Source organism: Pelecanus crispus, chromosome 10, assembly GCF_030463565.1.
Source record: "Pelecanus crispus isolate bPelCri1 chromosome 10, bPelCri1.pri, whole genome shotgun sequence".
Classification (NCBI taxonomy): Eukaryota; Metazoa; Chordata; class Aves; order Pelecaniformes; family Pelecanidae; genus Pelecanus; species Pelecanus crispus.
Window position 1 is genome coordinate 33,438,914 of NC_134652.1, and position 12,256 is coordinate 33,451,169.

Sequence of the window (12,256 nt, forward strand, 5' to 3'; positions counted from 1 at the left end):
CCTACGATATAACAAAACACTCTCAAGAGAAGCTGCACAGCTCATAACATGAGCCTCAGAACATAACAGGATGGAGTATGCAAACTCTAAAAAAAAAAAATGGTGTTTTTAATATTTGCTCAGGATTTGCAGGCTGTAGATAAAGCAACCTCAAAGGCAGTCAATACACAGGAAGTAGTTTAATGTATGGCATCATTCAATGAGATGTAGGTATGTTCTCAATGTGTCTTTGGTTTAGGGAGGCGGGAATGCCGATTAGAGGGCAAACTATCCCCAGCATGCAAAGCGGTATTCTGTGTTTGCACAATTTCCTTTCTCTGTACCGGTGGCTTTGGGATGTTAGTCTTCAAACAGGTGTTTTGAGGCTCTGCAGATACTGGTGTGGATTTCTGACTGCTCATTTGCTTATATTTAACAAAGGATGTAGTTGGTAGGCGGAGTTTAGACACTTTCTGACTCTGTTTACCCTTTAGGTTATCCTGACCAGATGTTGGCTGTAGCTGAGTCGAACTACTTGATGGTAGCAGCTCAGGTTCCTTGGAAGCAGCGGAATGATTTGCAGATCGTGTGAGAACGGCCATTGTAGGAGGCACTAAAGCATTTGGGGGCTTTGCGATTCTTAAGGTCTTTGGCCGAGAAGCCTGGTTTGTGAGTGAGGGCTGACCTTTCACAGCTAATTCAGCCTGCACCTCTCTAGCATCAGCTCGTGTAGAGGTCTGAAAACAGGAACGAGACGGTAATGTACCTTTATTACTAGCCACCTCTCCAGGGTCTTCAGTATTTTTATTTTTCAAATTTTCCAAATATGATGCCTTCTCATCTTTTATGTTTAACTGTACGCTCCTTAGAGTGTTTACATCATTCAGGCTATTTGCGAGAGAGACATTTGCAGCATTTTGATTCTGATGATTGCTATTGTCATGCAGACCATGTTTAGGATATTCACTGTGGGCCTCGATATGTGGCATTTTTATTAGTTTTCCCTGGGCGAGGTCTGTGGAACTGGGAAGGCTGCTGGAAGGCTGTAGTACTTGAGGCTGTTAAAGAGAAAAGAATACAACGATATATTAGGCAAAGAAAACACCAGACAACATTCTGAATCCAACGTGCTCTGACTGGATGTTTGATAAGGGCTGTATATCTGGTTTTTTTTAAATCAAAGCTTTGACTTTGGCAAAACAGGATGGTTCATGGGACATGTACAAATGTGACTTGTAACTGAAGTGGAAAAAAATTATACTAGCACTGAAATACACACCAACATAAAGACAAAAAAAAAGAAACTGATTAGCTTAAAAAAGAAAGCATGAGAAAATGAGAAAGGCATGGTTGACCATTTCACCTAAATCTGCAGGACAGCATAAGAATGGCACACAAGTACCGATTAATTCTGACTCAACTGCTTAATAAACAAATGCAACGACTATCAAACTGTATCCATCCTTTAATTTCTATTCACTGCATACTCAAGTTAACTACCCCAAACCTTTTATCAGCGTTCTGTACTATACAAGCAGGAAAGGAGTTTAATGGACCACATGAATTTACGGTGCATTTTCCTTGCCTTACTGAGGTCAGAAAATTTGATACACATACATTGTAATTAGGCTACTGACTAGACTTAGGTAACTGTTTTATCTTAAAAGGATTTCAAATGGGCTGATAAAGAAACCATCTTCTACAAAGCAGTACAACACAGTACATGTGAAGCTAGAGATCATATACTATTACACTGATAACCAAGGGATAAAGATAACTTAATGAAGATTTTACATTTTATCAGAAGATACAATCTCATGAGACATGTATCAGACAAGAGAATTGCCAGTACCTCTTCTGGGTCATTTCTATTCTCTCTTTGCTCTTCCCTGTGAAAAGACTTTAAAGATTAACATGTGCTAGCTTCACAAACACATCCTAGACCTGCAACTTGTATACAGATCTTGGAAGAATTATTAAAAATCCTGCAATTCATGGCAAAACCCCAAACCCATTAAACTACAGTTTTAGCAGGTTTCAGGTTTGGATGATTTTCTCATTTTCTTTATAAAGGAACTGAACTACTACAAGCTAGTCTTATCCCTAAACTACTTGAAATCTTACCAATTGATAGATTGCATGTACACAGTAACCAGGTTATAGCATTTGTTTACTAGTGAAATACAGTCAGTAAAACAGAAGCAAAGATTTGACTGAAAACATCACTTCAGTCACACTCTTGAATTATTTACAACTTCTAAATGAGAAAGCCAATTATTTGTCTGGTCTTTTTAGCACTTCTTAGAATCAGCAGGAAGAATGTAATGATAGCTATGCATGCCAAAGCCCTGTTACATTTCTAGGACAATAGCATGTCTTGGGATTCTTTAAGCTTTTCATCTTCTCCCTGGCAGGATTACTACTGAAAACTGAATCCTCAAAATTCCTCATCATGAAAAAAATGTAATGCTAATCAGAGAAACATCAAGGTTTCTCAGTCTGATTTTGATTTACTAGCAGTTTTTCCCTTTAGAATATACCGGTTCTACCTGTAAGCAAAGGCAACATCTAAGCTGGACCAGTGACAGCAGCAAGCGATAGACAGGTAAGTGCAAATATGTTGAGCAGTCTGAATACTTTGGAAAGAGGGAGGAGGAGAATTTTTAAAAAGCCTTCAAAATGGCATCAAATGAATATCAAAACATTATTCTTTACGTGACCAAAACTAGCTTAACTTTGTGAATCCTTCTTAACCAAGCAATCCTACAGGAAAGAAGTACTAAACACAATTAATAATTCAATACATTAAGAGAGTTACAGCTTAAAAAAATGAATCCTCCAGATATTTTTGTCATTTTTCAGTGTTTATGTAATGGGTTACAGAAGTCATTATCCTTCCAGCTTAGGAGCTGCCAGACAGATATTAGCCAAAATGGTTTATTGATTTGAGACCTTGCCTGCAAAAACAAAACCACTAAACATGAGTGCAGAAACCAAAGCACTATATACCCAATTCCCATAAAAACACTTCAACAAGTAATTCAAATTCTCTAATCCTACTTGAAGTAAAAAATTAGTATGTTTATAGCAAACAGTATTGTGTCAAACTAATATATATAATTGTCAGATAACTTTTTCCCTTCACCTAGAAAGGGTTTCTAAATGCCACTCTTCAAAAATACAGATAAATATCTAATCTGAGCATTACAAATCCTAACTTTATATCAAAGAATCCTAGTTATACTAATAAGCAAAACAAAAAATTTGTAAGTTACAGAAGAAACTGAATTTGTATCGAAAGTTGAGTTAAACACCAATCCATCCGAAATACAGCAAAGCAGTAAACTTTTGATAATGCTATTTCAAATTGTTGTGACAAAAACTAGGTATTATTTGAGCTTTTCCATTTGGATAATTTTGCATTTTTAAATATAAAAACAGCCAAATACATATTTTCCTCATTATCCTTCATAACCTAAAAAGGTCTAAGCAGCTTAATATCCAGAAAGTTAGCAATTCAAAGGTAGAAACCAGCTACATGCTCAGAATTATGAGGACACTAAAGCTATGGTATCATCTTTGCTAAGTTGGTTTAAATACTGTACTGTTTTCTAATTTTGTATTCCTACTTAGTCAAAGTCTGTCCAATTATCATAATTACAAATTTTAATCTCTTCAAATTGCTCAAACTGAAAGCAGAAAAACACCACTTCCGAAATACGCAAGTAACAGTTCACAGGGTATCTAACACTGAAAACTGTATTATCGTCACCTACAGCTTACATCTTTGCCTTCACAAGTCTTCCTTTTATTAGGGAAATCTTAATAAATTATGACCATGTTATTAGTCAAAAAAACAGCCAGCAGAAGGACTAATACTTGGTGGATTCCATCACAAGAAGGGAGAATAGAAAGATAAAGTAGCATTCCACCTTCTAGGTCTAGTATTTTATTTCATAGAAGTCTTAAAAAAAGTTTGTTATCTGCGTTGCTTTGAGTGCACTTTTGATAATAGTTTGGGGTGGGAAAGACCATGACTTGGTGTAGGCTGTCACGCTAACCAGACTTCTATTTTTGTCCCATAAAGAAAATATTCAGGTGGACAAACACCTGCATTCCTTTGGGATGCTCCTAAAATGTGAAGTTGGACTCTAAAACATTTCAAGTACAACGTAACTGAAGAAAATTAGTTCTCCCCAAATTGAAAGTACATTAGACAAAACACTTTGTGCACATGCTCCTTTTTGCACGACAAAGAAACAGACTTTTCTCTACCGGCAAAAGCTTCAAAGAAAGACTTGCATGCATTGATGCACCAATCAAAATTACTAAATTACAGTCTCTACCACGTTGAATTAAGAGATTTTTCTCCTATTTCTCTCAGGTAAAACTGGCTGTTACATCATCCAGAGAAAAATGAGAACATGTCCACGAAGAGGATTACCATTACTACACAGTTATTGAACCACTGAGACTGTATTAGCTTTGTGTTGGAAAACTGAGACGAGTACATTATACCGATAAAGAAGTTAAATCAATGTGGTCATGACAGTGATATTCATTGCAATATCACTACTTTAAAATTCCCTTCAGTTTTGCTTTGGTTATTCTCTATCTCTAACCTCAATCCCATCTCAATTGCCTGTGTAATACCTCTGTAGAATGAAATAAAGGCATTTTCTCCCCGCAGTACTTTGAGGAATGAGGGAAGTGAAGCAATGAGAAATCTGAGAACTGCATGCACATCTCTGATAGACATGCATCATGCATGGGGGGGGGGGGGGGGGGGGGGAACAACAGTGAAAATGCATGAGGAGGAGACGGGAAGAAATCTGAAGTTGTACTGTACCACGCTTTATCACAGAAGTAATGGACTAACTTCTCAACTCCTTGCCAATGGCATAATGGGAAAGCAGAGACAAGAAAAAGACAAGGACAATGATGTCAGAGGACCAAGACAAAACAATGAGCAATTGCCATGACAGAACTGCAACTTTTCACCATTTAAAATGCAATTACCATGTCCCCCATTGGTTTTTAATCCACCTTCCAGAAACAAAAGGTAGCAACAGTGTTTAAGTAATGCAGCACAAATAATATTTATAGCAAGACCTGCGCGGAATACCTTTGCTCTTATAACTTGAAATCTTTTAAACACAGTTAAGCTCTCACACTTCAAATACTGTTTAAAGCTGTAACTAGAATTAGTGTGTATGATTACAGCTGTATACATCAGAAATATTTGCATCCATGCACATACATGTTAGATATGTAACAATGAACAACAATGTCATAAGATACACTGTATTACATATTTTGACCATGTTGGCCATACTGTTTAATAACCCATCTTCCTAGCAACTTGCTCACAAGCTTGAAGACACTCCAGACTACCACAGTTTCTTTTTTTTGGGGGGGAGGTGGGGGGGGGTGGGGGGGTGGGGGGGTGGTGTCAGTTGGGGGCAGGGCAGGCAACAACTCTGCTGCTTAAGTTTTTCATTTTCTGATCAGCTCTGACATCCCTTATCTCACTGCCTTGGCACAGGATAAGCTGTCATTTCACAGGTCTTCATTTGAAGGCCCAGCCTTACTGAAAGGCTATGCTGGAAAGCTCTCCTTTTCTACCTCTGGAAAACATCAAGATTTCACACCTTAAATCTGTAGCATTTGCCAATACCTTCATTTTAGACTTTTTTTTTTTCTCCCTTTCAGCTAGCTATATCATACCCATATTTCAACATTGTAAAACAGCATTCCACAATATGGAGTACGACTTCAAATAATGACACAAAACAACCCTAAGGTTGGTTTTGTTTTGGTTTTTTTTTTTTTTTTTTAAACCACCATTCACCACAGCATGGGGGTAGTAAAATAATTGGTAATATGGCATAGCATAATTTTTTTCCCCGCATAGTCTGTATAAAACCTCCCAACTTAAATAACAATGCTGTCTTTCTCAAAGAAAAAAATTACTGAAATATTTAACTACATCAAGACAGGCATTTCATCCATAAATACAGATATATGTGCAGACAGACAAGTATTACCACATGTAAAATTAAGTTTTGTTTGCAAATATATACTTAGTTAGGTACAAGACACATGTCTCTTGTAGTCCAGTTCTCTTGTAGTCCAATCTGCAACTACCCAACTTGGGAGAAAGAAGTTTTTCTTAAAAGGCATTTCTTCATATAGCTGAACACTCATCTCTCAGAGCAAAAATAAATACATATAAAAGATAGCAATGTAATGATTCCAGGACATTTTTGATAATTTGTCACTCTCTTAACATGAGTCATAGAACTTCCATGATACTATTCAAAGCAACTTTGTTCTGCTAACACCAATACTTTATACACCCTACAAAGAATCCGAATCATTCAATAAAGGTTTAGAAACATTTCAGTGTTAAAACGTTTAAAAAAAAAAACAACCAAACAACCAAAAAAAAAAACCTATGCATCACCCTCTAGAACTGCCTACATTACCTTTATCTGCAATGCTTACACACAAAAAGTCTAAATACTTTTTCCATGAAGTGGACAGTAACCAGAGATGTGAACAACTGCAGTGCTTGAGTGACAAAAGAGTTTTCACCAGTGTTTCTGTGTGGAGAAGCACTTGGGGCTAGAGGCCTAGACAAAGTTGTATAATATTCTCATACTACGGGGGTTGGGCTAGATGACCTCTAAAGGTCCCTTCCAACCCAAAGAATTCTATGATTCTATACAACAAGAGTTCATAATTGGTTCATTTACAATGTGTATTCTACATACTGTGTTTCTAGAGCTGCATCATTAAAGCTCCAGAATACCAATACCAAAGTTTCAAATTGTATTGGAGAAAGTTTGCTATGTCATCAAATTATATCCTATAACCAAGAGAAAAATAAAGGACCATGACATAAGAGTTGAGTTCAAGATACAAATGGGAGTTACAGGAATAAAACCACACAATTTTGTTGATAAAATGACAAACCAATGTACTATTATCAAAGTGTTCATGAAATACTAAATGCTGAATTGTTTCCAAGGCTGTTGAAACAACATGAAGTATTAAAAATTAATTCTCATTAAAATTCCAACACATACATCCAATTTTAAAGCGTGCTGAAGTGCAGTGATATGGTAAGTTTGTAGGGAAAGTTAAGCAGTAGGTATGCTAACATTGTAACTGGTGCTAATAGAGAAGAACTGTAAGCATATAATAGTATTGTAATATTATGTAGGTGGGATATATTACCTGTCCTGTACAAGAGCAGTAAAATTATACTACAGTACATAAACAACTAAATATGAACAGTTTACAGATTTATACTCTCATAATCTACAGTGTTTGTGAGTGATCTATGTACCCATTGGCTATCAACAACATAGTAAAGAAACCTGCAGTATTCACAAGCGCAGATATTTTACGTTCAGAATCCAGAAGTTAGAAGAAATGCTTGAATCCCAAGATCTCCAGACAGAAAACACAGCTAAACAGAAACTAAGACTACTTCATGTTCCCACCACCTTCTCTATATTAGTGCAAAAGAATGCTAACATTGACTTTAGGGCTGTTTTTCCTATTCTTGGTGGATACACCCAGCTCACCGCTTGCCTTGAAACCCCACATTTGGCATTCCGTACTAGCTCAAAAACCAGACCTAAAACCACTGAACCAAGGAAAGAGGTAATGTGGGGAAAGAAGGATGCTAGTGATAACATTACTGGTAATCTTCTACTTTATGGGACTCTTCACACAGTGATAAATCATTGATTTTGCAAGAGTGTCAGTAAAAATGTCCAAAAAACCTCCTAATTTATACTGTATTTTTATTCTTAGTATTTATCTTTTGATCAAACCTAAGGCTTAAAGAAAAAGGCTAGAAACACTCAATTATAGGAAACATTTATTTTCCTAAGCAATAGGTTAATTATAGCCTAGGTTAATTAGTCAATGGCCAGTTTTCATCTACTTTATTTCCTTTACTAGGAATTAATAGAATTTAATGTATAAGGTGTATACTAAAAAATCCAACCTGCTTTAGTAATGGAAGTTCACTACAGGACCCCTGAATAAGAAGCTGCTGCGGTGGAGAGGAATGAGGTGGGGGCTCAGAGAACTGGTAAGAGATTAGCAAAGTCTTCTTCTTCACTTAAGCAGTCAATGTGAACGATGTGACACCAGAGGCACACATCTGGCAGCTCACACACCATCCTCCCATTCTGACTCTCTGATCAGTAAACCCCCAAAACATGACATTTATATGCTCCTCAGGTCTAAAACTGATCTTTTTGAACTCAGACTCTCTGCTGACAGGACATCAAAATGCCAGGCTGTGCTACTGCTGGACTTCTACCCAGAAACAGAAAACGTGATGATCAGCTTTAGGGGTTCTACGTTTGTTACACACACACACACACACACACACACACCAAACACCAGAGGAAAATGAAAGAGAGCCCTCCATTGCATAGAGAAAAGCCTATGAAACAGACTGTGCATTCCTGATGAGTTGTTTAAATGAACATTGTCACAGAAATGTCAAGAGAGTATTTGAAACATAATGGACAAAATACAAGTTTTTTTTTTTTCTTCTTTGTAATTGAAATAAGTTAGGATTATTGCACTCTGAAATATATGTAAGCTTAGTTTTGCAAGCTGCAGCTTACGCTTCAGATCTCCATTGGCCCTGGAAATCTTATTTAGTTTCCACACTTTTACGTTTTCCTTTACTTCTTGTCCAAATACACTCTTAGGCTTTGCTAGGCAGTCGAACAAACTGTAATTCTCAAATTACAGTACATTTTACAAATATAACTTTAGCTTTATGAACTAGTTATATTTCTTTGAACAATTATCTGTTTATAATGCAATACCGAAGCACAAAATAAGACTTACCATTTCTCTACGTCTACATAAGCATACAGTTTTAAAATCAGCAATTGTCTTTTGTTTTGCAGATCCAAGCCAAGAGAACAAATGCATCTTATATCAGCCCACATTGTAGCTAGCACGTAAGGAATGTTAATAAATCATGCAAGTTTTGCAACAGCCACTTCAATGTATTAGAAGCCTTTTTACAACAAATACCAAGGGGGGGGGGGGGGGGAAATTAGTTTCAGGGAAGCCATTCTGCAAAGTTAAGAAAACTTCCTGGGAGAGGCAATGAAAATGACATTTTCTTACTAACATTTTTATGTACATCCCACAATGTATTTATGTAAATACATCCACATATGCACGCGTGCAGAATTATGAGCAAACAGAACACATACACAGACAGGATAGTATATTACAGCCATGAAAAAGAAAGGGAAAATGCAGCAAGCCAGATTTATGTTAAGACAAGACTGGAAACAAGGGCCTACTCAGGTTTGCCTGAAAAACTGAAGTAAATCAGCGTTTAATAACTGTTATGAAGCTATAAGTTGTAGCTGCTTATACACTGGCTGAAGGAAGCATTTTGGTTAGCCAGACTATCGTGTATGCCTGTAAATCTGCCTGAGAAAGGAGGATACTACGAGATGAACAGGGCGTGCAAAGGGGAAGCTTCTACTGGAACACGGTGAGGGAGATGAGTGAGAGGTACAGACTCACTCTGTCTGCGGTGCGGTGGAACAGTCCGAGGGATGCCCTGGAATGAGCCCTGCCAGGGAGAGAAGGAGGGAGCAGAATACCCACCCTGTGCAGAAAGAGAGAGGGGGAGAAGTATAATAAAAAAAGAGAAAAACAAGACACCAAAAAGCCACACCATTCTTTTTCTTTTTCCCCCAGAAAGGTATCATTTTATTTCCCAGTTGTTCTATTTTGTAAAAGCAAGCGCTACGTGCTACTAAAGCCCAGAGGAAAAATGACATTATGATGCCCTAGTCAGAAATCTTACAAAATACCTCCATTTTTATTCAATATATATGCACACATTTCTGTTCGAGACATTTCTAAAGGAAAAGTATAGGAGCTTTTCATGTTAAAAATACATGCTAAAGACTGAATTTTTACAGCTTTCAAAAAAGTTTTAAAAATGTATCACCAAGCAGTAAGTTGCTTAACACTAATCTATTGGAAGACCAGTCAGCTTTAGTTTACAACAACAACAAAAAAAATTTTGAATGCATAGAAACAGATTTTCTAGCAAATCCTTGTGCTTTAGAGTCCACTTCACTCATATTTTGGCAGTATTATTAAATGTGAAAGAGGAGAGGTGACATATAACTGTTTCCCTTGCACTTTGCTGTTGGAGCTTGAGCCTTCCATTAGAGGATCAGAGAACTGTGCACATCAATGCCACGCAGGGTTTGCCCGTCAGATGTTTCAGATCGACACAAAATTAACACATTGCTTGCTTGCAGCAACAATGGTTGCTGCATTCTCAAAACAACAAAGGAATTGTTATGTAGTCTATCATTTTCTCCATACCCTTACCTTTAAAAGCAATCTATCCAATCTGGAACTGCCATCTTAAATCACATAATCTTGATTTCCTATTTCAGGAAGACAGGTTTAAGTCTTTACAACCCCTTCACCATTTAGCAGCTGAAAACTTCTGCATTTATGAGTTCTGGAATATTAGTGCTAACAGTAATGACTGCCATTGCCTCCTGCCTAATAGTAACCAGCAGATATCAACAGCAACCAGTTGTAGCTACTCTTTCAGACAACAGGCATAAGATCTCTGAACGAACATCTGAAGAAAACAGAAACACAGTTTGCCCCTCCTCTCTAGTTTCTCTGCTGGTGTATCTGCTGCAGATCATACTGCCAGGGCTGGACAAACAATAAAGAACTATTTTATTTCCATGCTTCTTCTAAAAGAATGTTAAGCATCACATTATTTCTATAAAAGAAATATTCTGCTTTCATTTATCCTAGCAGAATTTTAAACCCTTCTGTGACCTTGCAGTTATCCTAATCCAGTTAGATTTTATACAAGTTTCAGTACTGGTAAGATATAACTTAATACCCCATGCATTTAGTCAAGTCTTAGAATTTGCTAGCCAGAACATTTTTAACCTAGAACGGAACATAAAGAAAAAAAAAATCTGACAGGAGTTCTTTATTCTTCTTCAGAAGCTGAGATAAAACAATTATTAGAGCAAAATCCAAGGAAAAAATGAAAGAAGTTCTTTAATCTGATTATCTAGATGGAGATATTGATCACCTAACATGTTCTTACAGTCCTCCATCAGTAGCCATTAACGTCAACACAATTTGTGGACTGCTGCATGAAAGAACAGTACTAGCTTCAGTCAAGCAATATGACAAGATAATATGTTGTATCAGCTGAGTAGGTATTAAATACAGAAATATTCCTGGGAACAAGATTAATCAATGATGGATGAGACATTAACAAAGGCTTTGGATATTCACAGCACTGTACAAAAGACAACCTCATTTTTCAGGCTTGTTCACATTTCATCCTAAATTGTGTCAGGGTGGTAGAACAACAACAAAATTCTTTCCATTTTCTAAATATAAGTGAACCTCCACATAGTAAAAAGCACAGCATCATCAAGCATAGGTCTCATCTTGTAGAGACCTGTTTGAGTTGGAAATGGGCTTTTTCCAGACTACTCTGACATTTTTAACACATTAAATTAAGAAGGAAGGTGAAGTTCTTATATCCTCTCCCTTCCTCTCTAAAAAGAGAGATTAAGACAAGAACAAGCCAGCCGAGCTACATAATAGTTATAATACTACTGTAAAAGCAAAGAAATATTGACACGTCTTGATACATTCCAGTAATTTTTAAGCATCCATATTAGCACTTCAAAGCACAGCACTAAGTACAGTCTTCTCAATAATTCTTCATGTTATTTAATCATTACTGTGACTGGGGAAGTAAATGAAGAAAGTGCAAGCAACTTCCTTCAGTGTTTTGCATGCTAAACTGAACAGCTGTCCAGGCACGGTTCGGCCCCCTTCTCCCAAATGCTAGAGAACATTCTATAATCTGAGAAGCAGAAGAACTAGCTCTTCCTCTAGAAGCAGTCTTGAGAGTTTACACTGCTCCACACAGGCAAATGTCAAATAAGTGTCAGATTTCTTATTTATAAAAAAAAAAAATCATAACAAGCATTGTTTAATTGTACATCAAATAAGGTGATTAAAATTAACATCAATTGAACCAAATAAGGACCAGGAAATACAGCACTGGGAACTTATTAAGATGGGTATTACGGATTACACTGATTTTACAAATGATAAAGGTTGTACCGATCCCATAGATAGAGCACATTAAAAGATAAGTATCTGCAAGTAAGCCTGGCTTATGAAAAGATGGCATTTCTTT

The 12,256-nt window shown here is 36.8% G+C and overlaps 1 protein-coding gene across 3 annotated transcripts in view; it reads right to left on the minus strand.

The window, feature by feature from the left end:
- Positions 1 to 218: 218 nt before the first annotated feature.
- The window catches only part of CCSER2 (coiled-coil serine rich protein 2), a 57,541-nt gene continuing 45,503 nt past the window's right edge, over positions 219 to 12,256 (minus strand). Inside the window, exons 9-11 of one of the 3 annotated variants that reach the window (XM_075717807.1) lie at positions 9,565 to 9,649; positions 4,829 to 4,868; positions 974 to 1,037 (exon numbers count right to left, since the gene is read on the minus strand). In XM_075717807.1, the coding sequence (XP_075573922.1) occupies positions 974 to 1,037; positions 4,829 to 4,868; positions 9,565 to 9,649 (189 nt within the window). Of the gene's footprint in view, positions 1,038 to 4,828; positions 4,869 to 9,564; positions 9,650 to 12,256 lie in introns of all 3 variants that reach the window. The other 2 variants (XM_075717808.1, XM_075717806.1) reach the window with 2 other exon arrangements.